The 27,264-nt window shown below is 39.5% G+C and overlaps 1 protein-coding gene across 2 annotated transcripts; it reads right to left on the bottom strand.

The window, feature by feature from the left end:
• Window positions 1-1,230: 1,230 nt before the first annotated feature.
• Window positions 1,231-26,492, bottom strand: txlng (taxilin gamma). Of its 2 annotated transcripts, none has more exons than XM_075466936.1 (11): window positions 26,428-26,492; window positions 24,720-24,828; window positions 22,367-22,514; window positions 20,649-20,740; window positions 14,122-14,292; window positions 6,081-6,275; window positions 4,378-4,497; window positions 4,139-4,213; window positions 3,748-3,840; window positions 2,993-3,088; window positions 1,231-2,807 (listed from the first exon to the last, which is right to left on the bottom strand). In XM_075466936.1, the coding sequence occupies exons 2-11, from the start codon at window positions 24,810-24,812 to the stop codon at window positions 2,442-2,444; spliced, it is 1,449 nt and encodes a 482-aa protein (XP_075323051.1). In that variant the 5' UTR covers window positions 24,813-24,828; window positions 26,428-26,492; the 3' UTR covers window positions 1,231-2,441. The 2 variants fall into 2 exon arrangements, with proteins under 2 accessions (XP_075323051.1, XP_075323060.1); XM_075466945.1 differs by lacking the exon at window positions 26,428-26,492 and adding an exon at window positions 25,450-26,252.
• Between the last annotated feature and the right edge of the window lie 772 nt (window positions 26,493-27,264).

Below are 27,264 nucleotides of genomic sequence, written 5' to 3'. Positions count from 1 at the left end.
CTCTGTTATTGCAAATCCTACAAAATGTTTATTGAAAAGCAAGACAAATCTGAGAACATTATACAATCAAGAAGTAGGTGTGGGCTCTTTCTAGCAAAAATAAAGCACTCTCAAAGCTCTGATAACTCCGGCCCCTTCTTTCACAGTCTTACCTGGAGAGGTAGATATTGACATTACCTTAAGAGTCAGTCTGGGGCAATCCAAATTGAAAATAAATGCTGCTCAGCTTGGCCATGACTAAAACTATCCACCTGACTTTATATCTTCTTATTTCTATTCAATTTGAAATTGCAACACAATTGTGCAAGGAGCCATATCGAAATGATGGATGAAGTCGTATAACCACACCACGACATCCTCCACATTTGCTGTGATTCAACAGACAAAAACTGAAAGGAAATCTTTGTCAGTAATGTGACATAATACATTACATCTAATCCTCAACCTCTATACTTGTATACTGTGTCACTGATTGAACAACATCTTTTTATTCAAACTCAGAGATGTAAATCACTCGTTTACCCCAGAGAAAGCTCAAATCGCAACCCATTATTCTAATGACATTTTTCTAATATAATTTACATGATTTGATGTCAGTAATCAAGGCTTTTGGGATCTAAACAAATGGAAATCAAACTATTTTTTTTACAAGCTGTCATCTCCCCACATTGTACTGATGCCTAACATAAAAATGTGTTTTGATCTGAATTTCATCTTGTCACAATTTCTTCTATTCTGCAGTACAATTGGAGTTATTTTAAAACCACATTTGACCTGGTTTAAAAAGGCATAACAGAGTAGAAGATGGGACCAAAAATGATCAAACTCAAGTTTAAATTCTAATCCTTAAGACTACTGTGCTGGTTGCTTTGGGTCAAGCAAGATGTGGCCTCACCTACAGTAACAAAATTGTGTTTTTTATGTAACATAACCCTGAGTTTGAATCAAAATGATAATGTGAATTAACCACCGTGGGCAGCAAAAAGCCTCTTTATCACATTACTTACGACTGAAAACAAGACAAAAGAGGACAGCAAATGTCTTGGTGCCACCCAGAATCATTCCCGAGTATCAAGTTACATGAAATGCTAGCTTGCATTGGGGTTTGTTTTGTGTCTCCTGCCCACTAAACCAAATTATTTTTTGAGTTGTGCACAGGCAGATGTTTCACAAAATACACCCCCTCTCCTGAACTATATCCCTAATGCTTGTTAAATTAAACTCAAAGCATTGAAAGAACACCTTTATTGTGTCTGATCAAAAATAATGTGATAGATAATGTGATACATAAGAATGTGATGTGTCAACTTCCAGGTATTGAGACTGTCGGATATTCTTTTCCAACTCGAATTAATCATCGCTATGTACCGATAAGCAAGAAGAAAAAAGCATGAGTCTGGTCGAACCATACAGCAATTTTATCTTTCTTACATGAGTCTGGACTGTGGTGCTGTTGATTAGTCGTGGTATATTAGCCTAGTGGTTCAAATGCTGGACACGATGGGCAGTCTCAGATCTAAGGCCCTAACAGATGGTGAGCAATCACAGCAACAATTTCCTTGACAGTGCCACAGAGCAAATGAAAGATCAACTAATGCTAACTGTAAAGAGCTGCTTGATTCATTTGCTAGTTTTGGTCAGCCGGTTTTTGTTTTCTTTTAAAGCTTAACTTTGACATGCAAACCTCTGAGGATGATTGCCGTTCACTTGAAGTGTTGAAGTGTAACTTGAAAGAATAGCTACTAGTATTGTATGGCAAAGTCCGACTCATTTATCCAAACTTTTTATATTGTGGGTGTTTGATCCAAAATACTTTTTTTTTTTTCCTTTCTCCTTTTCATGTCAGAATATGTTGTGTTATCTTTTCAGCAATGCCTTGCATGATTTTTAAAAAACAGTAGCTCAGATTACTTGTGCATTTTAGGAAGGCCCTCACAAGAATATTGCTATCTGGCAATTGGCAAGCTGGCTGCCATGTTGACCAACTCCTGTCAGCCACTGATTGGACCCATTTTTTAAATTTGCCAAAAGATATGTGACATTGCAGGGAGATACCATGAGAAAAGATAAACAGAAAGCAAACAAAATTTTGAACAATTTCAATTCAACTGCATGTAAGTATTGTATGAAAATACAGTTATAGTAGAAAACTGACAACTAAGTGCTCGGCACAAATTTAAATGTGGCAAAGGTTAAGAATAGATTCCTTGATACAATCGTTTTATTAAGTGACACGTCATCCATCACACAAAGGTTCAGTATCTGTATAGAATCTGGAAAGTTAAGAATAATATCAATTAAAAAAAAGAAAAAAAAAAAAAAAGAACTGGCCATCTGCATTCAAGATGGCTTTTCTGTCTACTTCTCAAGCCTGGCTAGAACTATGTGGGGCCCTTACATCGAACCTTTCTCACCTCCACACATAGGACATGACAGCTTGTTCAGTCCTGCAGCGTGGCTGGAGATTCTGTGGATTGGGCTGGTTCAGCAATAGTGGTTTTGTCTGTAGCAGCCTGTTCATGGTTCATTTCAGGCTGTTTGGGAGTTTGCTGGATGCCCTCAGTTTCCTGCTCGTCACCATGTGCCAACTCCTCAGAATCGTCAACATCATCCTCTTCCTCCTCGAGGACAGAAGGTTCCTGTTCCTGGGCTGGGGGGGGAGATGTCGTCCCTTTGTCTCCCTGCTCCTGGAGTAGACTGAGGCGATTGTTGAGGTCGTTCCTCTCCTTTTGTAGAGCTCTGCACAATCTCTCCAGCAGCTCCAGCTTCCCCTGTAGAGCCTTGAAGTGGCCGTCACGCAGAGTTTTCTACAACGCAACATTTTGTGAGCACTTCAGTTCACTTTTCATGAGACTCAGAACCACAAAAAGGTAACGGGTGGACACTGAATAAAGATTAGAAAGTAACGTCTCCCATGATGATAGATATTATTTGAATGATTTCTTTTTGCTTCAACAGCAACTGAACACAGAGTTCGGATCAACATATTTACCTCCTCTGCCATTTGCAGCAGGGCCTGGTTATTACTCTCCCATTTGGTCCTCCACTGTGTTGTTTCCTTCTCCAGCTTCTTTATCTTTTTGGTCATCTAGATGAAAATCCAGGTGGTTTATAGCTGGCAGAGAAACTAAGCTGGGCAATGATGCCCAAAATTCATCTCGCTGCACTGTTTAAACTAGGTGGTAACGCACAACATATATATTTGCATCATCTATGAATATACAATATTTTCATAATTATGATAGTATCTTATTAAGTTCCTATTGTCTTTATGAATTTTACTAGGAGTCACTGATATTATAACTACTAATATATTCTGATTTAATTACATGTCAAATGTTCTGCTGCCACTGACTGACTGAGCAGAGTCAGAGAGCTGTCTGAGGAAAAGTCCCCTCCTTTCACTCAGTTGGGTTGTTCTTTAATAGAAAGTTGCAACAGTTGGGGTAAAAAAAAGCTTTCTTTATAAAAAAAAAAAAAAAAAAAAAAAAAACGAACAACAAAGCTGCAACAAAGTAGTTCTTAGCAAATGTACGATGTGCTCAGAGCTCCGTCATGGAAGTGGGGCCTTGGGTGCTGGTGAATCAGCTTTACCACAGAAATAGTTTTTTTCACTACATTAATAGAAATGTCTGATATTCTATCTTACTTGAAAAAAAAACCCACTATCTATCTAATCAGCGAGCCCTAATGTAAAATTGCTGATATAAAAAAAGAAGTCCCCAACACCGAGACAGTGGCACTCACCTTCTCCATTTCTTGTCTGAAAGTAGTGAAGACTTCGTTGCTTTTGGCCAAAGTGCTTTGAAACTCTTCAAACTTGTCCATATAAAGGGAGAGCTGAGAGATGAGAAGAGACCGATGAAAAGCCGCTTTCAAACCTTTTATGTGAACTGTTGAGCATTTCAGTAAATTCTGGGCAAGAACTAAAGTTACACAAATAATACTGTCAACACAGCACATGTTATTACTGAAATAGTGCTCTTTACAATTAAAGTAAACATAAACATGATGAAAATGGGTAACAAACTAACAAAAGACAAAATGTATAATCTGAAGCACCAAAGCATCCACAAAAAAGAAATATCAGTGTTCAAGTTCTCCCCCACCAAAGGACTCTTTGAATGTGTGTTCTTACTTGTTGCTTAAGCTGCGTTTCTTGTTCCTTCATCATTTCACATTTGCGTCTCGATTCTGTTGCATCCTTCAGCAACTAAAGCAACACAGCACAGACAGTTCCACAGCTCTCACAAGGCTCAAACACTTTCACAACCTTAAAATATCCTAAATAAGATTTGATCTCTTCTAACCCACTGGTCTCTTCGATCGTGCAACTAAAATGAGTCGGATAAAGAACAGGCGGGACGGTGCTCTTACAAACTCTCTCTCTCGCTGCTGCTTCTCTTCAACTTCTTTCATCATCTCAGTGATTCTCTGCAGTTTGGCATCCATCAACTGCTGCTGCAGCTCCTTGTGCTTGAACACCTTGTCTATGTGCTGTAAGAGTAACAGATTTCAATTAGGCTGAACATCACATGGTGTGACCCTGATCAATAGTGATGGTCTCAGTACAAAAGAATGGTAATCTAGGGATCCATCATCTTAATATGCCTTAATATAATATTAAGGCATATTATATTATATATAATAATCTTAATATATATATATATATATCTATATATCTATCTCACATTCTCTAGTCTGTTTTCTCTTTGTTTTTAAGATTCCTATATACATATATATTAGGCTGGGCAATGATTAAAATTTTTAATCTAATTAATCACATGATTTCCCTGATTAATCACGATTAATCGCATTTGTACGCAAAATCCCAAAATGAATCCAAAAGTAGTGTATAGCTTTTAGCATTTAGTTTTATTTTAAATGGGCTGCCATATGAATGAAAGTGCCATAACATTTGTTGTGCAAACACACTTTTAACATCAGCATCTTTCTGTAGTTTTTATGTAGAAGCCTCGCTCCACTGTCTTTTTCCTTGAATGACTTGCTGCTATCAGTTGTGTGGCGCTATTTTTGCCTCCCTTCATATCAATGCGTTCAGCCACCTGCCGATGGCCGCACCTGTTACGGTGTTTACTGCTCGGTCTGCACTTCGGCCTGCATAGTTTACACAACCCGTAGTGATACGAAGGTACAGAGAAATAGCGCCAAGCGATTGTGAGGTCTGAATTTTTTTGCTGAACGATTTTGACGCAAATATATTACTCTTTTGTTTTGAGAAGCAAGACGCTTTATTTTTTGAAGCCCCAGCCAACTAGCCGGACTACCTTCGTCAACACCAAAACGAGGCTGGAACTCGGCTCACAGGACGCAGCAGGGGGTAAGAAAATGTTCATAAATGATATTGCTAATATGGGATGTCATACAGCTTCATGTCAAAAGAGGCGAACTATCCCTTTAAGTGATATTTTAGACTGGAACTACTACGGTGAGAAGACAATTCAACTTGGCTGTGTTTACAGATGACTTTGGTTCTGTCGACTCCGCCGTCTGGAAGAACTTTAAAATGAAAATGGCCGAGTAAAAGTTCCTCCATGTTTGGTGGATCCGCCGATTACTTTCTTTCCCGGTTCCGCAGCAGACAGCAACAGACTTTTACTAAATAAAAGCCTGTGAGCAACAGACTTTTACAAAATAAAATAAATAATAAAACCTGCGTTAATGTGCGATAAAATATTTACCGGCGTTAAATAATTAACGAGTTCACACGATAATAACGAGTTAACTCGCCCAGCCCTAATATATACACACACTATATTGCCAAAAGTATTCACTAACCCAATTGAATTCAGTTGTTCCAATCACTTCCATGGCCACACACATATACACATCCACCCATCCATCCATTTTCTATACCCGCTCAATCCAACTCAGGGTTGCGGGGGGCTGGAGCCTATCCTAGTTTTCATTGGGCAAGAGGCGGGGTACACCCTGGACAGGTCGCCAGTCCATCACAGGGCCACACAGAGACACACAACCATGCACGCTCACACTCACTGCTAAGTTCAATTGCAGAGTCACCAATTAACCTGACATGCACGGTTTTTGGGCAGTCTCACCTCTTCTCTGAGCTCGTATTGCTCAATGAGTTTTTTGAGCTTCTCAGCAAGCTCCATGTTCTCCTGCCTCAGCTTGGTGTTATGTGAGCTGTGCTGTTCCATCTGTACTTCGATATCACCCAATGTCATCTGGAAGTGCAGCATGGCCTCCTTCCGCTGCTCCTCGTACTCTCTGGACCGCTGGGCATTCTCCTCCTGTAAGGTGGCACATGATAAAACGCTCCACACTTATATAGAGCCTTTTACAAATTGTTCTACAAATTGCTTACAAAGTCCATTTCCACAAACACAGTACAACACTGCTAATGATGATCTGAGAGAGGTAGTATGGAGGCTGAGAAGGCCTACAAAAAAAGAAAATCCTGGCACATAATGACCCACAGAGGGTGTGGCAAGGGATACAACACCTTACCAAACACAAAGACGGCACACCTACAGCACTGTAAATGCCCTGAAAACACCTGACTATCACACCACAGGAAGAAAAAGTGACGTATGTGCTGATGTCAGTAAGTGCAAAAAAGGCTCCTGATTAAGCAAAATAATATAATCCAGGCATGTGCTGACCTGCTTGTTGGAATATACACACAGATGCCCTGTAACAAATGTTCCCACTATCCTGCTCAGTGACTCACTGTTGCTCACAAAAGCATAAATCTAAAGACTTGAATAACTGCAGATCAGGAGCTCTCACAGTATTAATTCTTTACAAAACTGTTCTACATTATGGGATCAACACCTACCCTCTTTCAGTCCATACAGTTAACCTATTAACACCAGAGATCGTTAGGAGAATCTTTTCACAGTAGGGCTGCAGCTAACAATTATTTTGGTAATCGAGTGTTCTATCAATTAATCGAGTAACCGGAAATTCTTTTGCAATAAAAACTATCTAAAAAACTAAGAACGGCAGGTGTCTTATAACATGAACCAGTTCTTAGGTTATTTTTTTAAGAAAAAACAACTAATTTAAGTATTGAATTGCATGTCAAAAGAACAAAACCAAGAGGAGCATTTAAGTGAAAAAAATGCAGGACAAAAATTTAAAAGTTGCTATACTTCCCAGCCAAAGCCTCAGCTTACTTATCTTCTTTCCTAGCGTTCTTCATAGCTAACCAGCCTATTGATTTACATTAAATTGCTGAAGTGATACGGTCGATCACAGTATCTTATTACACAGACTTGAACATGTTATTGGGATTAAAGGAACTGCATTAGGCTGGTTTAAGTCATATTTATCTGATAGATTTCAGTTTGTTCTTGTAAATGAAGAATCTTCCTCACACACCAGAGTAAGTCATGGAGTTCCCCAGGGTTCTGTGCTTGGACCGATTCTTTTCACTTTATACATGCTTCCATTAGGTAACATTATTAGACAGCATGACATAAATTTCCATTGCTATGCTGATGATACTCAATTGTACTTATCTATAAAACCAGATGAACCCAATAGGTTGGTCAGACTACAAGCATGTCTTAAAGACATAAAGACCTGGATGACTCAGAACTGTCTGCTTCTAAATTCAGACAAAACTGAAGTCGTTATCTTTGGACCTGAGCGTTTCAGGGAGAAATTATCTAGCTATATAGTTACTCTAGATGGTATTTCCTTGGCTTCTAGTTCTACAGTGAGGAACCTTGGAGTTATTTTTGACCAGAACTTATCATTTGACTCGCATATAAAACAGGTTTCTAGGACTGCCTTCTTTCACCTTCGTAATATTGTTAAAATCAGGAACATATTGTCTCAGAGTGATGCAGAAAAACTAATTCATGCATTTGTTACTTCAAGATTGGACTACTGTAATTCTTTATTATTGGGCTGTCCCACATATTCTCTGAAAAGCCTTCAGTTGATCCAAAATGCTGCAGCCAGAGTTTTGACGAGAACTAACAGGAGAGATCATATTTCTCCAGTTTTAGCTTCTCTTCATTGGCTCCCTGTTAAATTCAGAATAGAATTTAAGATTCTTCTCCTCACATATAAAGCTCTTAATGACCGAGCTCCATCATATCCTAAAGATCTCATAAGATATTTTCCTAACAGAGCACTTCGTTCCCAAACTGCAGGTTTACTTGAGGTTCCCAGAGTTTCTAAAAGTAGAATGGGAGGCAGAGCCTTCAGTTATCAGGCCCCTCTCTTGTGGAATAAGCTGCCAGTAAATGTCCGGGAAGCAGAAACCCTTTCCACTTTTAAGACCAGGCTTAAAACTTTCCTTTTTGATAAAGCTTATAGTTAGGGATGGCTCAGGTGATCCTGAAACATCCCATAGTTAAGCTGCTATAGGCCTAGACTGCTGGGGGGCCTCATCTGACACACCTTTCCTCACTTTACTCTCTTTATGTATATGTGATATTATTGAGGTCATTAACTCGTGTTTCCCTGTTCCAACAGATATCCTTTGAATGGTGTTACAGTGCCAGTGCCGCCGCCGCCGCCATGGCGGCGGCCCCCCCCCTCCCCCCTCCCCCCCTTTCTGTCTTCTCAAACCCCAGCTGGTCGAGGCGGATGGCCACCCTTCCTGAGTCTGGTTCTGCCAGAGGTTTCTTCCTGTTAAAAGGGAGTCGTTTCTCTCCACAGTCGCCTCAGGCACGCTCAGGCCGGGAAATTGGACCGAAAAACAAAAAGTTTTCAGTGCAATCTGTTGGTTTTCTTAGCTAGGAAATTGTTTTTGAATTGGCTCTATATGAACGAATTGGATTATTTTATGAATTATGATTATTATTAATTAATTGAATTCCAATTGGCTTGAATTGGACTTACTATCTAAGTGCCTTGAGATGACATTTGTTGTATTTGGCGCTATATAAATAAAAATGAATTGAATTGAAAGTGAAATATTCCACTTGTGTTTGTTCCACTCAGACTCAATTTGTGAACTTGGTGTCTTCTAATGAGATGCTGTCGCATTGATGTGTTATTATAGCCTGCTAATTTGGCTTTACAATTGACACACTGCAAATGTTTGAACTGATCCCAAACTTTAGACTTTTTCTCAGAATTTGGTCCTCATTGTTCTCTCCAGGTTTCCTCCATCACTATCAAATCAAGTGTGCATACTGTGTGACAGTAATTGTCAGTTTGAAAAAGGGGGACCACTGAGCAGAATCTATTTTTGTGGATTAAACAATGCATCGATACAAATAATTTGCATTTAGGATTTTTTTTTCATAATTGAGTAATTCAAATTGCTCAAGCAATTTGTCTGCATTTGCTCTTCATAAATGGGCTTAATAATTGGAGATTTAAAACTTTTTTTTTTTTTTTACTCTTACCAACACGCAAACGGGCAGTAAATGTCCTGGAAGATTTGCTGCTACGTTCATCCGCTGTCTCACCTACTGATCGTTAATAGTTCACCATTTCAATTTTGAACGAGTTTGAAGTTCAGTTCATTTCAATTCTTTTAGGTTGGAAGTTGAAATGAAAGACTGAACTTGAGAAAGAGAAGAAATTATAGTGTTGTGTCTTGCAATGAAATCAATGATACTAGACCTTAAATTCTATCACACAAAATGGAAAATATCCATGTGGAACAAATATTTTCACAAAAGATAAAAATTGTTTGCATTTTTTGTTTTATTTGTCTGAATCACTTCTTCTCCAACAATGTAGTCCATTATTAATCTGTCTACCTGTTGCTGGGATATCATCCCCCTGAAAACTGCAGGCAGTGTGATTTCGGTCATTGGGGCTGTTGGCAGGGGGTCTTCCCCTTTCCGAATAACTTTTTTCTGATTGTAAAAGCCTTGCAGATATTTTCTCACACTGGCCTTTTCAAATTAAAAGTGGACGAAGCTGACGTTCTGATTTGTTTTTTAAGTGCAGGCGGATATAATTTGCAGAGAAATGTTCGATTTTTACTGTCGGAATCTTCTGCAGACATGTATGTAAAATTCCCAGAAATAATCATAAGCAGACAAGGTGTCTGATATGCACGCTGCGTCCCGCATCTTCTCTCCTTTCACCTTCACTAGCCATTTTAGAGCAGGACTGCACCGGTGTTGCCGTGGAGCGTTGCTGGCTTGTTATGCTAAAATCCGCAATGCATCGTGGGTAATGTAGTGTGACGTAGGTGCAGCGCCGGGGAACTGTAGGCAGCGACAATGACATGCTGTTGCTGGATCCTACATAATCTGAACAAGTTCACATTCAAGTTCTTTATTTGAAAATACGTTGCATTCAGATCAGCATGCTCAGAAAAACAAACATGTTGAATGTAAGCGTTCTTTTGAACTTGTGCACTACACTGGTCTGGTATATAAGTGAAATGCCACTACAGCGCTAACGGTGCGTTCAGACCGGACGCGGTGCGAATTTTCGCGTGTTGCCGCGGGTGTAATGGAATTTACTCGCGCTATTCGCGCGAGTAAATTCCACACTCCATTTCAGCTGCGGAGCGCCTGTGGTTGGTGTCCTGCCGAGAGATCGCAGCGCCGATCCTCCCGAGCGGGTCGTCGGGCTGGGTCCTGGTGGGCCTGGGGCGGCCGTCATCCGGGCGCAAATCCTGGAGATGGCGGTGATGTCAATGACCCAGACACGACTCCATTTCAGCTGCGGAGCGCCTGTCCATCTGTCTCCACGTCACTGTCGTCCAGAATCTCTATGACGCGAATATTTCGCCAAAGTTGGATTTTCTGAACTCGTGCAAATTTGCATCTTTTCATTCGCCTCATTCGCGCCGCCGGCTCGAATCCGCGTCTATTCGCGTCTTTGCATTGACTTTGTATGTAATCACGTCGCGCGAACGATTCCGGTGTGAACGCACCGTAACAAGACTACTCACAGAGCCACTTGGAACAACAGGAGAGTTCAGCTCAGCATTTAATATCATTCTAGAGATAAGTCACCATCAGAAAGCTGCTCAGCTTAAACTCAGTTAAACTCGGTCAAAGGGCTGAGGAGACTTTTTCATTATTAAGGGTATTTTTCCAAAGGAGGTATGAAGTCAGACAATACTGTTTGTAGAAATTTCAACCATCCATTTCCCCTGCAAAGTCACGCCTATGTGCATTTCTCATGCTCCTCACATGTGGGGATGAGCAAGAAAGGTCTACAGTTAATCGCGCGCGCATTTACAAACATCTGTGGAAGGTGAAAGAGAAAGATTTCACATCACAACCTGTGTGCGTTTGAAATGAGCAAGCGAACGATCGACTCGTTCTTTAGACCTGCGGCTAGTGTGCCAGTGCCGCAGTCACAGTTGGATGATGATGATGATAATGATTCAGTCAGAGGTTTGTGTGGCGAAAAAGGTCCGAACCCAAAATTTTCACAAAGAGTGGCTGCGAGAATTCAGCTGGTTGAGGTACCATAAGGAGACTCTCCATGAACAGTCGCTACCCCAGAACTGCGGGGAACACGAAGTTTGCCGACAGTGCAGGCACTTTGCAGTTTAAACATGACACACTGGTGAAACACAATGTTAGCCTCAAGCATGGAGTATGCCGAGACATCTTAACAAATGAAAAAGCAAATCCACTGCTGGTTGCTTTTAGAAGACAAAAGGCTGTAAATCATAGTGCAGACGAGGCAGAAATGATACTGAAATTTAACACGGCCTACTTCGTTGCTAAGGAGGAACTGCCCTTCACCAAATTCAAAAGCCAGCTCGATCTTCAAAGATATGAGTCGGTGGCGGCTGCTGACTTTTAAAACAGGGGAAGCCCATATTACGCGTTCAGGGTTGTAGTGGCTCGTGCCATCCCAAAGCAGAAGATAGCAAAGTTAAAAAGAATTAGTTATAACATAGCTGTGTCTAGTATGACAAGTATGCCCAGCAAATACACAGAAAGAAGGTATAGACTTTGAAAATTCACACAGCAAGGCCAAAATCAAGTATGATCAAATCTAAGGTCTGTAAATGGCTGGATCTGTGGCTGGATCAGAATCTGTGGAGTATTTTTCCCTGTCATAATGAATACTTAGAGTTTGATGGTGGTGGTAAGTATTCTTAAAAAAGGTAACATTTGTGAATGGGCAACATGAATTCTGGAAAGAAACAACTAAAAGTATTACACAGTGCACCTTTAATGGAAATGGAAACGATGGGAAATGAGTGAAACTCCAACAGCACTTTCACAGACAACCAGTCTCTTTCGTATCCGCTTTGGGACTGAAGTTCCAGCGTGCTTCTCCCCGCTTAAAAATTCGGCTGCCACAAAATCTCTCATGAAGGACAAACACCAACTCCAATCATCACGACACAGCCCCTGGCCCCCTCATATTGACACGCCCACGTCTAATCTACCCCCAGAGACGCCAAGCAGCCTCGGAAGTGATGAGTTTTTGTCGATTTAGCCAATGATGACCTAGAATTGTAGAAAAAAAACTGGAAGCCTGGCTGTTAGTGGTGGCTTCATAACATGATTTCCTCAATGAACGGCGGCGATTTCAGAACAAATCACTTCATTAAGCTACAGGGGGCAACTAGTGAAAAAAGTTAGTCTGGAGCCCTGTAAATATCCATCTACGTTAGTCAAAATACTGAAGCCTATAATAATGACTTATAGGCATCAACATACTGGATACAAAGTCTCTCAATGAATTACAGAAAACCATTTGGCTCTCTGTTCTATACTCATTTTATTTGTAAAAAGAGATCTCTGACTCTCATTATTAATCTGTTGATAAAATCAAGTTTTTTGAGCCAGTCTAACAGTTTGTGGCCATTGAGGCAGCTTTCTTTTTATATGTTGTGTCATTCTTTTCCCTCAAACAATCAATATAAGCTTTCATTAAAAAGAGTTATTGCTGCTGGTAGGAAGGACTCCCCATATCTCTCTGGAGCCGAAGAAGCCTCACACTGATCACACTCACAAAAGGGATTTTTAACACAATGTGATGAAGAGGATCGGCAGTGTTTGTTTATTTAATTTGTTATTTACTTGTGCAGCATTCTTCTTTTTACTATCAGGTCACAGAGCTCTAAACTTTGGATTTTTGAAGTCTTGCCTTGATTATATCTTTATATAAAAAATGAGGGTATGCAAAATGGCTCTATAGCACCATCTACAATATTACAGAAATTCAGCCCCGCTCACTATTTGACCCACAGGTATGAAAATTGGCACACGTAACATGGCATGGTCCATTAAAAAAAGCCTCTTGGACCCACTGGTTAATTCAAACGGGAAGTCAGCCATTTTGAATTCAAGTGGGATTTTAAACACTATTTAGGTCTTTTTTCAGCTCATATATTTTTAACAAACTCCTACTGAGGAAGACGCACTGAAGTGGTGGAGGAATCCCAGAAGCTCTATCCACGGCTTTCCAAGCTGGCAAGGAAATTTCAGCCACAAGTGCTGCTTCAAAGAGGGTCTTTAGCACAGGGGTAAATATTGTCTCATGTTTGAGCTGTTCTCTCAAACTTGATCATGTAAATAGGTTGGTGTCTCTGGCTAAAAAATTAGAGATTATTTGAGCAACTCTACCAGCACTTGCTGGTGTTGAATAATTTTGATTTAACCTGAAAGTTAACATGTTTTCTCTTTGCTTTGGGCTATAATGGGCCACTTTTTCATGTTCTTTGATTGAGTTACTTATTTAGTTATTTTAAGTGAAAGTTCAACAGGAGGTATCAAGAAATATTTCACATTCGTTGTTATTTAAACACAATAAATGCAATATTTCCAAAGTCAATGAGTTACTGTGTTAAATAATCATGATTTCAATACTGACCAAAACAAGCAGCCCTAACCAACAGTGAAGTCATCACTCAGCTGATTCTGTAATGCACGCTTCATGTGTATAAGAACACAGTAATTTGGGGCTGAGCCACATCTGTTTGGCATGAGTGAATCATGAGGAGGAACAAACAGTCTCTTTTTCTGCTTATAATGCACAACTGATGCGTAAAAGAGACTCATGTTTCAACAAACATTAAATTCTGTGTGAAAACAGTGTTGAGCAGAATCTATCCTGCTACGAGCAGATCGTTGAACAGTCTCGAGACTGTCTGCAAAATAAACTGACTGCTTTGTCTGCAAGTGTTTACAAAGTCATGGCTGGAAGGAACAAACAGGAAAAAGGACAAATTACCTTCAGTGTCTTGTTGTGTCTCTGAAGCTCCCTGCAGAGACTCTCCAGCTTGCTGCGGGCCAGGATGGCCTTACTGTGTTCCCCCTGTAGATGGATCTTCTCTTTTTGAATCTGAGACTGCTTCTTCTGCAGGGATTTCAGCTGCTTCTGCATGGAGCGGCTCTCTTCCAGCTGAACAAATCACAGTTATTTAACAAAAGTTATTTTCATAAAAGCACAAAAAAAGCATAAAAGTTTGTATGTGAACACAGGAGCCAAAAATCAAAGAATATTTGATATGTTACTGCTATGTAACTGCTATTTTGCAGTTCAATACTTTGTATAGGTTACACTCCTAAACAAATGGAATTTAAGATGTTGCTCTCGTCCCAATTTGGGGCTATTTTTTTTCCCATACAAGGCATTTAATATATGAGACCTTTATGTTTGATCAAGAAACAAAGATCTAAATGGCTTGGTTAAGTCTTCAACAAAGGAAGCGAACATTACTCCGTATGGCTAAATGCACAGTTGAGTCAAACTATGGTTAGAGTTAATTTAGTATGCATGCACAGGAGGCATGATTTATGAAGAACTGAGCAAAACTTTTTTTAACATCCATGTCCACTCCAGTGAACTACAGAAAACAGTATGAACTTGGTATAAAAATGACTTAAATTGCATTTTATGTCAAATCCATGAACAATTAGTTCTTTATATGCTTCGACAAACATTCAAACATATTTTCTCACAATAAGCCAATTGTTTAGGACTAAACAGGAAAAGATGCTCACAACTGTGAAGCTTTCTCCTAAGTTAACCTTTGTTTCAAAATATCGTCAACAAGAAGAACATTATTGTGAGTGTCCATTCTTCTTTATGGATGCAGGAATGGTATTACCATATCATTATACCAACATTGTGTATGGTTTCAGCAACAAGAACAGACATATTAATCTCTGCATCTCAATTATATGTTCAGCATAGTTCATCAAACGTGGGATGTATGAAAGTTACCAAAGCATCCAGGGCACAGTGGCACAGCGGCACACAGCGTTGCATGCAGATGTATTTGGTCTTTTGAGTGCATGCAGCATCATGGCATCGGCTTGTATGAGCTGGGGCCAGTGATTTCCTGTGCCAAACCTGGCCCATCTTTTGGCCACATCTTCAGGGCACTAGCCAACACAGGATGAGTCCATGTGACAGTGATGTTTTCATTATCACTTACAACAGAGCAAGCCCCTCTACCCTCTTCTTTCAGTTGCCATTCACTCTTGAGCTTCTGATTTGCTCCCTTCAGCCTGTTTGCTGTGCACGTACCTGAGCCAAAGATGCCACAGTCTTTCAAAACCTCAAGGAGTGGAATGCTACAAAAGAAATTGTCAAAAAACATCTTTTGGTTTTCTGTGCTCTATGTCATCACAGTGGGGCCTCACTACATCTTCAGCCATGCCCAATGAACTGACCCGATCACATCTTTCAGAGCCCTGGTATACTTCAAATATTTACATGTAGCCTGAGTTTCTTCCCTCAACCACACTTCACTCCCCAGGGTTTGGGCTAGCTCAGTTCATTGGTGAACTGACAGCTCGGAATCGAACCACCACCCTTCAGGTTATTGGACGACCCACTCTCACCACTGAGCCACGGCCGCTCAGATAAGCTTCCCTATTCTTTGCTGCACTCGCAGTCTACAAAATATGACAAAATGAGCATTTTTACTGATATGAACCACAACCAATCTGCACAAGACTATTTTTTTAATGAATACACTGTAAAATACAGCAAAAATACACTGATTTTCAACAAAACAATCACAAGAAAAGATTTTTTTAAAATTACATGATTTGAGTCGGAAATATATTTGACGTTGCATGATGTCCACTTCAAAGAACGTCCAACTACGGTACAATAGTATGAGAATATGTTCTCAGTTACACCAGCTAAAACAAACTCACTAAAGCCTTTCCAATTGTGTGAGGTAACATGTTTATTATCAGTGTTCTATGAGCTAAAACTGAACAGTTACACAGATGATACCCCACTATATTCATCCATGAAGCCAGGTGAAACCAATCAGTTTAGGCCTGGATGACGCTTAACTGACTGTTTCTAAATTCAGAGAAACTGTCGTTGTCTTTGGAACTGAGCACCTCAGGAACACACTGTCAAGCTATTTTTTCTTTAAATTCTATTTAACATTTATTTAACCAGGAAAAGATTCATTGAGATGAAACATCTCTTTTTCAAGAGTCTCCTGGCCAAGACAGCAGCACAGAGAAAAAGATTTACGGACAGACATTTCAAAATACATACAAACTGACTCGAATCCAAAACTCAGGCAGAACATCTACTACAAGATGTATCAGCTTCCAAGTCATCCAGCATTCTTTTTTTAAAAGCCTCCAATGGGACCATGTCATTAAGGCAGCATACATGAAAGGTTTTTTTCCCATCTCAGTTCGTACCCTTGGAACTGAAAATAATTTTAAAAAATCCTGTGCACGAAGGCTATAAGACCCTGAACTCTTCAGATGGAGGAAGTTGATGGAATTAGACCAAAAACAGCCTTTTAAACAAGAATATGCCAATGTCTTAGCCTTCGCATTGACAAGGAGGACCAGCCAATATGTTGGTATAATAAACAGTAATGGGTGAGAAATGTAAAATTAGTGATGAAACTCAGAGCCCTGTGATACACAGTATCAAGAGCACGCAGACATTGAACATAGAAATACCTCAATATCCATTGCATGATACGGATTCAATCAGTATGTTGTCGTAAAAGTGGCTCTTCCCTTGATTTTGCTCTGCCAATGTGGCTCTTGTGAAAAAAAAATAGTGAGTATCACTGGTATAGAGGGTGCCAGAGGTGGAGACAGGGCAAGACACACTAGCAGATTCAGCAGTCAAACTCACCTTAACAGTCCTACAATCACTAAAAATGCCAGCAAAAACAAGGCCAAACACATGGGCCTGTGAGCCTTTTGAAACCAGTTGGCCATTTTAGGTGAGTTGGCCACACCATCCACTTAAATATATCCTGGATTTCTTCCTTGCTTCATCCAAGAGTCTGTTTACCCTAAGTGCTCCCCCCGCTGGGCCCCCAGCTACTATTGCTTCTTCTAATCCAAATCCACTGACTGGACTTTACTGTCTCATCTGACACTCCCTTCACTATTTTCCTCACACTGTCCACTTACACCCAACTCGGATTAAGGGCTAAATTACAATAAGACTGAGTTATTAAATTCATTTATACACCTAAATCTGACAAGAAATTGAATCGGATCGGGTTACTCGCGATCGGATTAAGACACCCAGATAACTCGGTTGAAAGTCACACTAAACGTGCTTGTAGACGGTGAAGCACGTGGTGAATTGGACTTTGCGTTCTGCGAATGTTCGAGATTTTTTCCCGGGGTCGTGAACCAGAAGTCAAAGGAGACGATATTACTGTTGTTGTTGCCGCCGTCGGAAAGAAACAAACAATGCGATGGAGAATGTTACGTTGTTCAATAAGCAAGCTCATCACAAACGAAATGTATGAAACGAAATGAGGGAAGTAGCTTCATCTTGCCCTTCGTTCGCCATCTTTCTCGAATGCCTGAGTTGTGGTGAAGCGGTCAACCGGAAGTGGCTGTATTAGCAATAGTTGAAATGGGTACAGCGCCACCTATCGTACCGGGGTATGACATGCTTTCCATCCTTGCTGCTCTGCTTCCACCCCCAACTCCATATAGCTAAGGTGTTTCCTTTCATATACTTCTGCTAATAATTCAAAGAATTCTATGAAATAGCCTCTCATTCTACTCCTAGACCACAAGACTATATCAGGCCTTAGATTTGTAGAGGCTATTTCCTGGGGAACAACAAGCTTATCTCCTAAATCTACCTGTATCTCCCAATCACAAGCAGCCTCTAAGCTTTCTTGCCTCCTTATTGTCTTATTAACCCCCCACCCCCCCCCCCCCCCCCCGAACAAACTGAATTGCCATTCTTCGACCCTTAGACCCTCCTTAATTTACCGGCCTTCATTTATCTTCAATACCTTCAGCTAAGCTTCTTAATACTTGGTTATGTAGCCACATATACCGGCCTTGTAACAGACTAACCTTACAACCTGACAAAATATGCCTTAAAGTTGCAGTACCTGAACATAACAAACATAATGGGTCTCCATTTACCCAGAGTTTTAGGTTCTGGGGAGTTGGCAACACATCATATGTTGCCCCTATCAAAAATCTAATACTCCTTTCCTCCATACTCCACAGCTCTTTCCAAATAAGCTTTTTCTTTTCTACACCTTCCCAATTCAACCACAGTCCCTGCTTAGCCTGAGCCACTGCCTTTGTACCCCTTAACATTTCCTCCTGTCTACAAACCTGCTCAACAACTAGCTTTCTCTTCTCCTTGGGACCTGCTCTACTCCACACCGGTTTACCTGGGCCATGCTTAAGCCTCCCCGGCCTATTTGAACATTACCCACAATCTCTGTATGTCTAAAAGTTGCTTTTGCCTCCTGAGCTGCCATTCTTGGATTCCACTTCCTCCCCTTGGTTGGGTTTGGAACCACCTTACTAACAACCACATCTTTACTCCCAGCTAACAGGAGCTCTGTCCTAACTTTAGTACTCCTCTACTTGACTAGATACTGGGAGCTGGAGTATGCCTTTCCCATACAGTGCCACTGTACTTAAGCATCTAGGAACACCTGGCCACTTCCTAATGTAGAAGCTAACTAATCTTTCTATTTTTTCTGAAACAGATAATGGAATCTCATACACAGACAGTGGCCACATCAACCGAGGAAACAATCAAAACTGCAGACACCACAGCTTCAACTTTCCTGGAAGCCCTGATTTATCTATTCTATCCAGTCCCTCAGCAATATCTTTCCGAAACTGCACTGCCTGCTCTCCATGATTCATGTCTGGCTGGTACAACCTACCTAAATTCTTTACTGCCTTATCCCTAATTATTGGAATATTTTCTTCTATTCATCCATTACAAACTTTCTATCACTTAATTTCCTTCTACTTATTGAGATACTTCTAGACTTAGTAGGTTTGATTTTCATACCAGCCCACTTTAGATTTTTATTAAGTCTCTCAAGTATTCTGTTCATACATGGCACTGTTGTAGTCACTAACGTCATATCATCCATGTATGCTCTAATTGGTGTAAGGCGCATGCCATCCTGACGTCTCTCTCCACCTACAACCCACTTGGAAGCTCTAATAATTATCCCCATTGCAAATACAACCAGCAAAAAGCAAATCCCCTCTCTGCCTTAAAGATTAGGCCTAAAAGTGTGCTTTTTTATAAAGCTTTTGCTGGGGATGGCTCAGGTGACCCTGAAACATCCCTTAGTTATGCTGCTATAGACCTAGACTGCTGGGGGACCTCTCTTGATCCACTGAGTATCTATACTATTCCTCAATCACAGGCACACTACTTACTGCAGGGCAGTTGAGGCCACACCCCCTACATGCATTGTGCATTCCTCCATCACATGCCCAGATGATATCTAGAATTCTGAAGAACTAAAGCTACTCTTTACTAGTAGTTTGTTCCCACAGCCATAAGGCTTTTTAACAGTGACTGCTGAGTTCTTCTCAAATTGATTGATTGATTTTTATTTATTTGTTTATTTTGTAATTTAGTCATTTATTATTATTTAGTTAGTAGTAGTATTATTATTGTTGTTAATTCAATCATTGTAAATATTTAAAAAAATGTTGAGCTACTTGACGAATTTGAATTTCCCCCATTGGGGGATAAATAAAGTATTTTTCTATTTCTATTCTATTTCTTTAGAGCCCACAGCACACACAGACCGTTGACACTACACATTTGAGCCCAAATAAGACATAAGGTCAAGTAAGTTTTGATGATATTATGAGGTAGAAATATCTGATCTATGGTGTTAAAGTTTAACTAGCAATTATTAAATCAAAAGTGTATTGATAAAGTAGCTAGCTAACTGGCGAACCAGATATGCGAAATGTAAGCCAGCTAGCACCATTTCATATAAAAGTTTCCCCAAAGCTCAAAGCATGCAACTCGAGTTCCACTCGAGACGAGAATTAATCTGTGTCAGACTTATTCTCTCATCAGTTCCTGGTCCCTGTGGCATAAGAGGATACTTTGATTAAATAAATTAATTTCTATTTCCAAAATTCATAAACTAAAGTTTCCATGGAAAATATCTGGAAATTCACCAGGCCCTTTGCAACTGTAGTGACAAATATGCTTGTGAGAAAAATGGTGAGAGATCCCTATCATTTTGGAAACATCCATTCGCAAAGAAAAATCTTGGTGAAACAAAGCAGAGACAGTGCCGATAGCATGTTTTTTTCCAGCCAGAGTCATCTGGTGTGTCCCCTAGTGAAATCATCCGGTGACAGGTGTAGTACACAGGCAAGTAGGTAAACAATTATGCACACGATGGAGTGAGTTGCTCCCTTGAAAGTGTGCTTGAAAAGCACAAAAGATATATTCTTGGCCGAACTCAAATGTATGCATTCAGATTTTCATCTTACCAAGTCTGCATATTTTTTGCACAAAGCAGCCAGTTTTTCTTCAGGAGTGGCCAAAGAGTTCAGGGCTTGCATCAAAAGAACAACCTCCTTCCCTGGGAAAAAAGAAAAGAAAAAAATGGAAATACACAAAAATTGCTTAAACCAAACTGGAGTGAGAATTTTAGATATGCAGAATAAAAATGATTAAAAGCAAATGTTGTGAATCATCTATCTAAATATATATATATATATATATTATGGCATGCCGTTCAGGAAATTAATCTTTGAATATATGGAGTGATCCTTGAATATATTGAATTAAACTTTGAATATATAGAATTAAACTTTTTCACTCCATATACTCAAGGATTCATTCCATATATTCAAAGATTAATCTCCTGAACGACATGCCATAATATATATATATATATATATATATATATATATATATATATATATATATATATATACACACACACACACACACACACACACACACACACACACACACACACTTATATCTAAATATAGATCTATATGAGTGTGTGTGTGTGTATACACATATATATATATATATGTACACACACACACACACATACACACATCATTTAGATCATCTAGATTTTTTCCTGAAGGTAGGCAAACTGTATTCCTATCAGTCAGTGGGGTTACATGGCACTGTAAAAATTCGGATTAAGGGCTAAATTACAATAAGACTGAGTTATTAAGTTCATACATCTTAATCTGACAAGAAATTGAATCGGATAGGGTTACTCGCGATCGGATTAAGACCCCGAGATAACTCGGTTGGAGCATAATCCAAATATAGCTATAATCGAATTAATCTCATCATGTAGACCCACTGAATGTCTCTGTCCCACAAAAGGAAATGCATTGTGCTATCGTCATTCCTCACAGGTGTGTTTAGAACACTGTTCAGGAAACTGTGGTCATGTTGGCAAACTAGTTTTCTGACAAACGCTGGACCAAACTAAGATTGGTTCAAATAATACTTGTAGCTCTTTTATTGTACTATCTTCACCACATGAACTGTATGACATTTCAAGTCAGAAGGAGTAGGTCAATGCCGCTTTGAAACCAAAATCCCTTTCCTATTCTTTCTCCTAATTCTCCTGAGAAATTTGGGACTGCAGTGTTAAAGTACAGTCTGAATTTTTTTTTAATATTAACCAATGGTTCAAAGGACCAAGTTAAGCAACAGCAGGAGGCATTCAATTCCTTAGACATGTTAAATCTCTCACCTGCATTCTTTGTGGAGACATTTTTTTTTTAATGCATCAGGATAATATTCACCAAAATCTCAAAGGAACCGACTGTAAACTGTCAGGAACTTTCTTCTGGTTACCTAACCTTAGGTTTCATCTGAGCTCTTGATGTATGGGAGAAAAATTCTTGACAAAAACAAGAAATAATCTTGAATCTTGTCAGATTATATGGGAAGGCATGGTTATCAGGTTAAACAAACTTGGAGTCGAGTCTGTGCAATCTAATATTGTAATTTGGAATTAAACATTTCTATGAAAGGAGTAAAATTGAACTATCTTTATTTGTAGTCTAAGATTGTTGGACCTAATTTGAGTATTGAGTATTGCCATTAATGTGATAAAAGTATGATAAATATGAGCTCTAAGTAAGACAAAGAACAAACATGCAAACTTACAATCATGTTTACATAGCAGCATTTTAAGTGCTTTTAAGATAAATTGCGGGGCTCCTACCAAAAGCCTTGTCCTCTCCAGTCTTAACTTCTCCTACGGGATCAAGCTCTGCCTCCCCCAGGTCGCTGGGACTGTCCTCCCTGCCTGGAGTTTCCCCCCTCTCCTCCACAGTGCAGCACAAACCCAAATGAAACCCTGTATTCTCATCCTGATGGAATACACACAAACACACATGCATGCCAAAAAAGTAACAACAATGTCCTATTAAACAATTTTGTCAACAAGGAAATTTTGGGTTAAATCTCCACTAGAAGCTGTGGTGTTGGTTTTTATTTAGTTGCCTCTAAAACCGCGAGCTGCTGGAGGGAAGGGAATCTTGTAATCCTTTCCTTGACCTCGGTGGAAAACAACATGGGGTCCACAAAAGATAGTAGGAGAAGTCACTCAGGACTTATCATGTGGGTCTGCAGTACTGATTTTCTGAATGTTCAATAAATATTTTACAGTAAGTGCTTTAAATACTTGTCTATGCAATCTCATCACCATCATGTTCTTATACAGAGGCCATCATATCATTGTGATGGTCAGTAATTTTTTTTTTTTTTTTTACAAAAGGTTTAAAAAAATAAAATAATAAAAAAATAAATAAAAAAAGCTCAAACGTAAAAGAAACAGGCTACTCAGACCCACCCCCGTCCTCATATCAAAAATCACACTTTAAACGATTGAATGAATATAATCAGTTGTCAATTCCACAGTTGCAACTGTAAAGAAGTGAGGGATGGAATTACCTCCCTTTTTTCATAAAGAACGGTTAAGTATGTCCCATGCAAAAGGGGGCATTGAAAGAAGTATAAAAGCCACTCTTTAGTATTTAAGAATGCAATCAGGTCTAATCAGAGGTGCTACTGAGATACTTCTCGGTCATTTCAACCTGTTATGGCCCTGTCACACTGTTGCGTATGGCACTAGCGTATGCCAGCGTATGAAAATTATCACTCATACGCTGGTATACGCTGGTATACGCTGGTATACGCTGGTATACGCTGGTATACGCTGACATACGCTGACATACGCTGACATACGCTAGGGGAACGTTAGGCATAGGTTGTATACGTTTCAAGCACGCTGGCATACGTTGGCATACGCTGAGGCAGAAATAAATTTTTGAACATGCTCAAAACTTTTGTGCGTATGCGAGCGTATGGTTAATACGCTAAGCATACGCTAGGCATACGCTGAATACGCTAGAGGTACGTTACTGATAGGTCGAGAACGCTGGACATAAGTTGCCATACGTTGGCATGAAGGTGTACCGTACATCAGCCAGACGGGCGGAGATGGAGGCGGCAACTGACATATCTGAGGCAACCGACGATTCACGGGAGCGGTCAGGAGGAGGAGTTGGGGATCTTGATCGCTCAGAAGCATGTAACTCATCAGCCGCAGGTGCATCAGGCATTTCAGCAGGTTTGGGTGAGAATGATTCTTGTGTTTTTTTGCCTTTTCCTCGACCTCAGCCTCGGCCCAGGGCCCGGGCAAACGACGATTGCTTCTTGGGAGGCATGATCGAGATGAATGTCTCGAGAGATGTTGATAGCGCGTCGTCTACTGCAATAATGGAGCAATGTGGAAAGGCTGCTGATATAGGCGCGTTGAAACGTACGCTGGGCATGCGCAGTTCATATGCTACTCATACGCTAGTCATACGCAGAGTACGCTGGTTATACGTTGTTCATACGCTGTCAATACGCTGACCATAAGCTACTCATAGGTTCAATACGGTAAGTATACGCACAATTCTTTATTTTCAAGGACTTTTCGTACGTATGAAAATTATATTATTAATTTTCATTCGCAACTCATACGCTTCTCTCATTCGCAACAGTGTGACAGGGCCATTAGGAACCCTCCTTAGCTAAATAAGAAAAAAAACTAAACTTCCTGAGAAATTATCTTTTTTGAACCTTAACTTCAATTTTTCTTACCCAAAATTTTCCTAAAATTGGTCTGTTTCAACCATGACATTTTTTTTTTTTTATTTTAAACTCAAGGCAACTCCAAAGTTACATAATTGACAACAACACTTACAATGTTGACAAAAGTTTGTAGCATAGAGCCCTGCTAACAGCATCCAACAGAATACTGAAATTCCGTCAGTATTGTTCAATAATAACATCATGATTTCATAACTTATTTCAATCATTTTAGATGCATGCATGCCTGATCTAAAAACAACTTGTCACCCATTTTCAATTTTTCTATCTTTTTTAATGGAAAAAGTGGCTTTGTAAATAAGGTTCTTAGATGCAACTAAAGCAATGCCACCTGCAAATTATCGAAGATTACATTTACATCAATGGAATGACAAATTCTAGGACTTTCACTGAAAGACAATATTCATTGTGCTTACCTGACACGGGCTGTCCAGGTCTGGTGGAGAATCGCTGCCTCCCACTATTCTTCTGTTCGCCAGATCTATCTCACAGACTTCAGTCGTCTCCATTGGTGTTGATCAAAAGCTAGAATTTCACAGAGATCGGAATGGTTAGACAATACACATGATAATAAATATTCCTTTTAATAGGATAATAGCCAAATTCATTGCTTAGGTGTTGTCTTAAAGTTACTTAGATTGTCTTTTTGTCAAATTACACTAGTTAAGTCAGGATTTCATTATAGCAGAGCAGTGCTATTTTAATATTTAGCTACCAGTGGTTAGCCCTCGTGACAAAAGAAACTGAAAATGAAGTGAATGGGAGCACCTGTATTGGAATTCAGCTGTATTAATAAACACTTGTGCTTTATTTTACAAGATATGTAAAATGTTGGAACTTTGGAGCAAGTGCAAAGCACCTTGGCCCTTTTAAGTCTAACTGAGCTATCATGAAGGCGTAATATCTGGGTGTATAGTCCGGATTAGAGAAGTTAAATTTGGTCAGTTTTGGTACGACTTGCATGTATATATGCATTTCAAAAGTCAGGTTTTGGTCAGACTAAGACAATATTTTTTTCCTTTTCCCATGTGAGACAGGTATTTCGTTTTTAGCCCATTAAACTTTTTACCATTTCCAGATGTAATGGGTTTACTTTACCATCAGTGGTCTGGGGACCAGCCTATTCAGAGCTGGTCCAGAAATTACCTTTAACTCCAGGAGACAAGTCTGTAACCATTAGAACGTGAAGTGGTGGCGTTACACAGTATCTTGTCCAATATGGGCCGGAGTTCCATGCTCGGATATTTGTTTTCACGTGAATCACGTAACATAGACAAAACTCCAAATTAAAAACTCCAAGTGAAACAATCGTTAAGTGTCTGGGCTTCCGCTGATGCGGGCGTTCCAGCAGGGTGCACGTAAATGTTGGCATGCAGACACAACTCTGTTAATCACCGATCAAATACACATCTCGTTCCCAGAGGACATGCTTAGAACTAGAAAAATATGCGAGGATGGCAGTAAACCGTATACTACAGGCTTTTCTGGTGATCACGACTCTCTTAAGACTCGCACAACCTAAACTATTTTTAGCAACAACACAGTACTGAAACCGGGCATAAATTCAGGATAATCAATCTTCAGTTAAGACAAATGAACTAGAAACCTCTGACCATGGAAGGGTAATCTAAAATGAGGCTCAATCAACACAGGCTATGACGGCGCGCATGGCTTTCTGCCATCTCTGTTCCGGGTCATGTTAGCTACTCAGCTAAACGCTCTGTAAGCATTTAGTTGTGAACCCTTATAAATTAGCTTCCGCGAGCATACGTGATCATAAAGATCTGTTAAATTTTACTCTGGATAGTATGGAGTGCAACTGAGAAGTTAATGTTGGTAGGACATGAAAGTGTAAAGCACGTTTTCAACGTAACACTGATTTGCTAGTGATAGCATGGCTAATATTTAGCTACCAGTGGTTAGCCCTCCTGGCTAACACTACAAGTAAACTTTACTTTAAAAAATTGCAAACGTGTGACACTGAAAGCAAGAGCTGCACTCTCAGACTAATAGCAGGAAGTCACATACTGTGTTCAAATAGCTACAAATCAACGTGCCAAAGTCCCAAATTCGTTTCTTATATATATATATATATATTTATATATATACACATGAAGCGTTTACCTGGATGTTTTCACTGAGGACTGATCGAGAGCAGGACACAGTTATCAATTCAGCTGCAAGATAACAAAGACAACGTCCGGTTTGAACTTTTCAAAATATAGTCGCCGTTGACAGTTTTTTTTACTTCCACAACTTTATTCAAATACACTTGATGCCCTGTCTTCTAATCACATCATTACAACAATAACGATGGTTTTACTCCATTGTGTGTCTGTGTGTCTGTTTAGCAGACTATAAAAGAGACCACTGTTCTAAACCAAAGTTTTTAATCTACTGATTTTTTTTATTGAAAAGAAATGCTTGTATTCTTGTTTGTTATTATGTATATTAACTTGAGTAAAATATAATAATGGATTATACACAATATAATCTCTGCCCTCCATTTCTATATTTTTGCAAATGGCATCATTTTAATTTGTAGGCGAATAGTATTTCACATTTTCATTATGCTACAGAACTTGATGCAGCATAAAGAAAAAGTGCAAAAACAAATATGGTAAAGACTTATAAAACCATTTCTTCTAATAACAAATGAAGAGAACTTCAAGCTCAATAGCCTTGAAGTCTCTCCTAAAAAACAATAAAAAAATGAAAAAAATTCTTCATACTGTAGATTTGTATACTGTATAGCGAATGTTTCTTCACTATTTTAATTTTATTTAATTTTATATTTATTTTATTCTATTCTATTTGCTTGTTTTTACTTTAATTGTTTTCATATCTTTTACTGTATGCTGCTGCAACAAAACAATTTCCCAAATTGGGATGAATAAAGTATTTATCTATCTATCTATCTATCTATCTATCTATCTATCTATCTATCTATCTATCTATCTA

Source organism: Odontesthes bonariensis, chromosome 1 (assembly GCF_027942865.1).
Source record: "Odontesthes bonariensis isolate fOdoBon6 chromosome 1, fOdoBon6.hap1, whole genome shotgun sequence".
Taxonomy (NCBI): domain Eukaryota; kingdom Metazoa; phylum Chordata; class Actinopteri; order Atheriniformes; family Atherinopsidae; genus Odontesthes; species Odontesthes bonariensis.
Note: the sequence above shows the minus strand (reverse complement) of the source record. Positions and strands in the feature narration are given on the sequence as shown.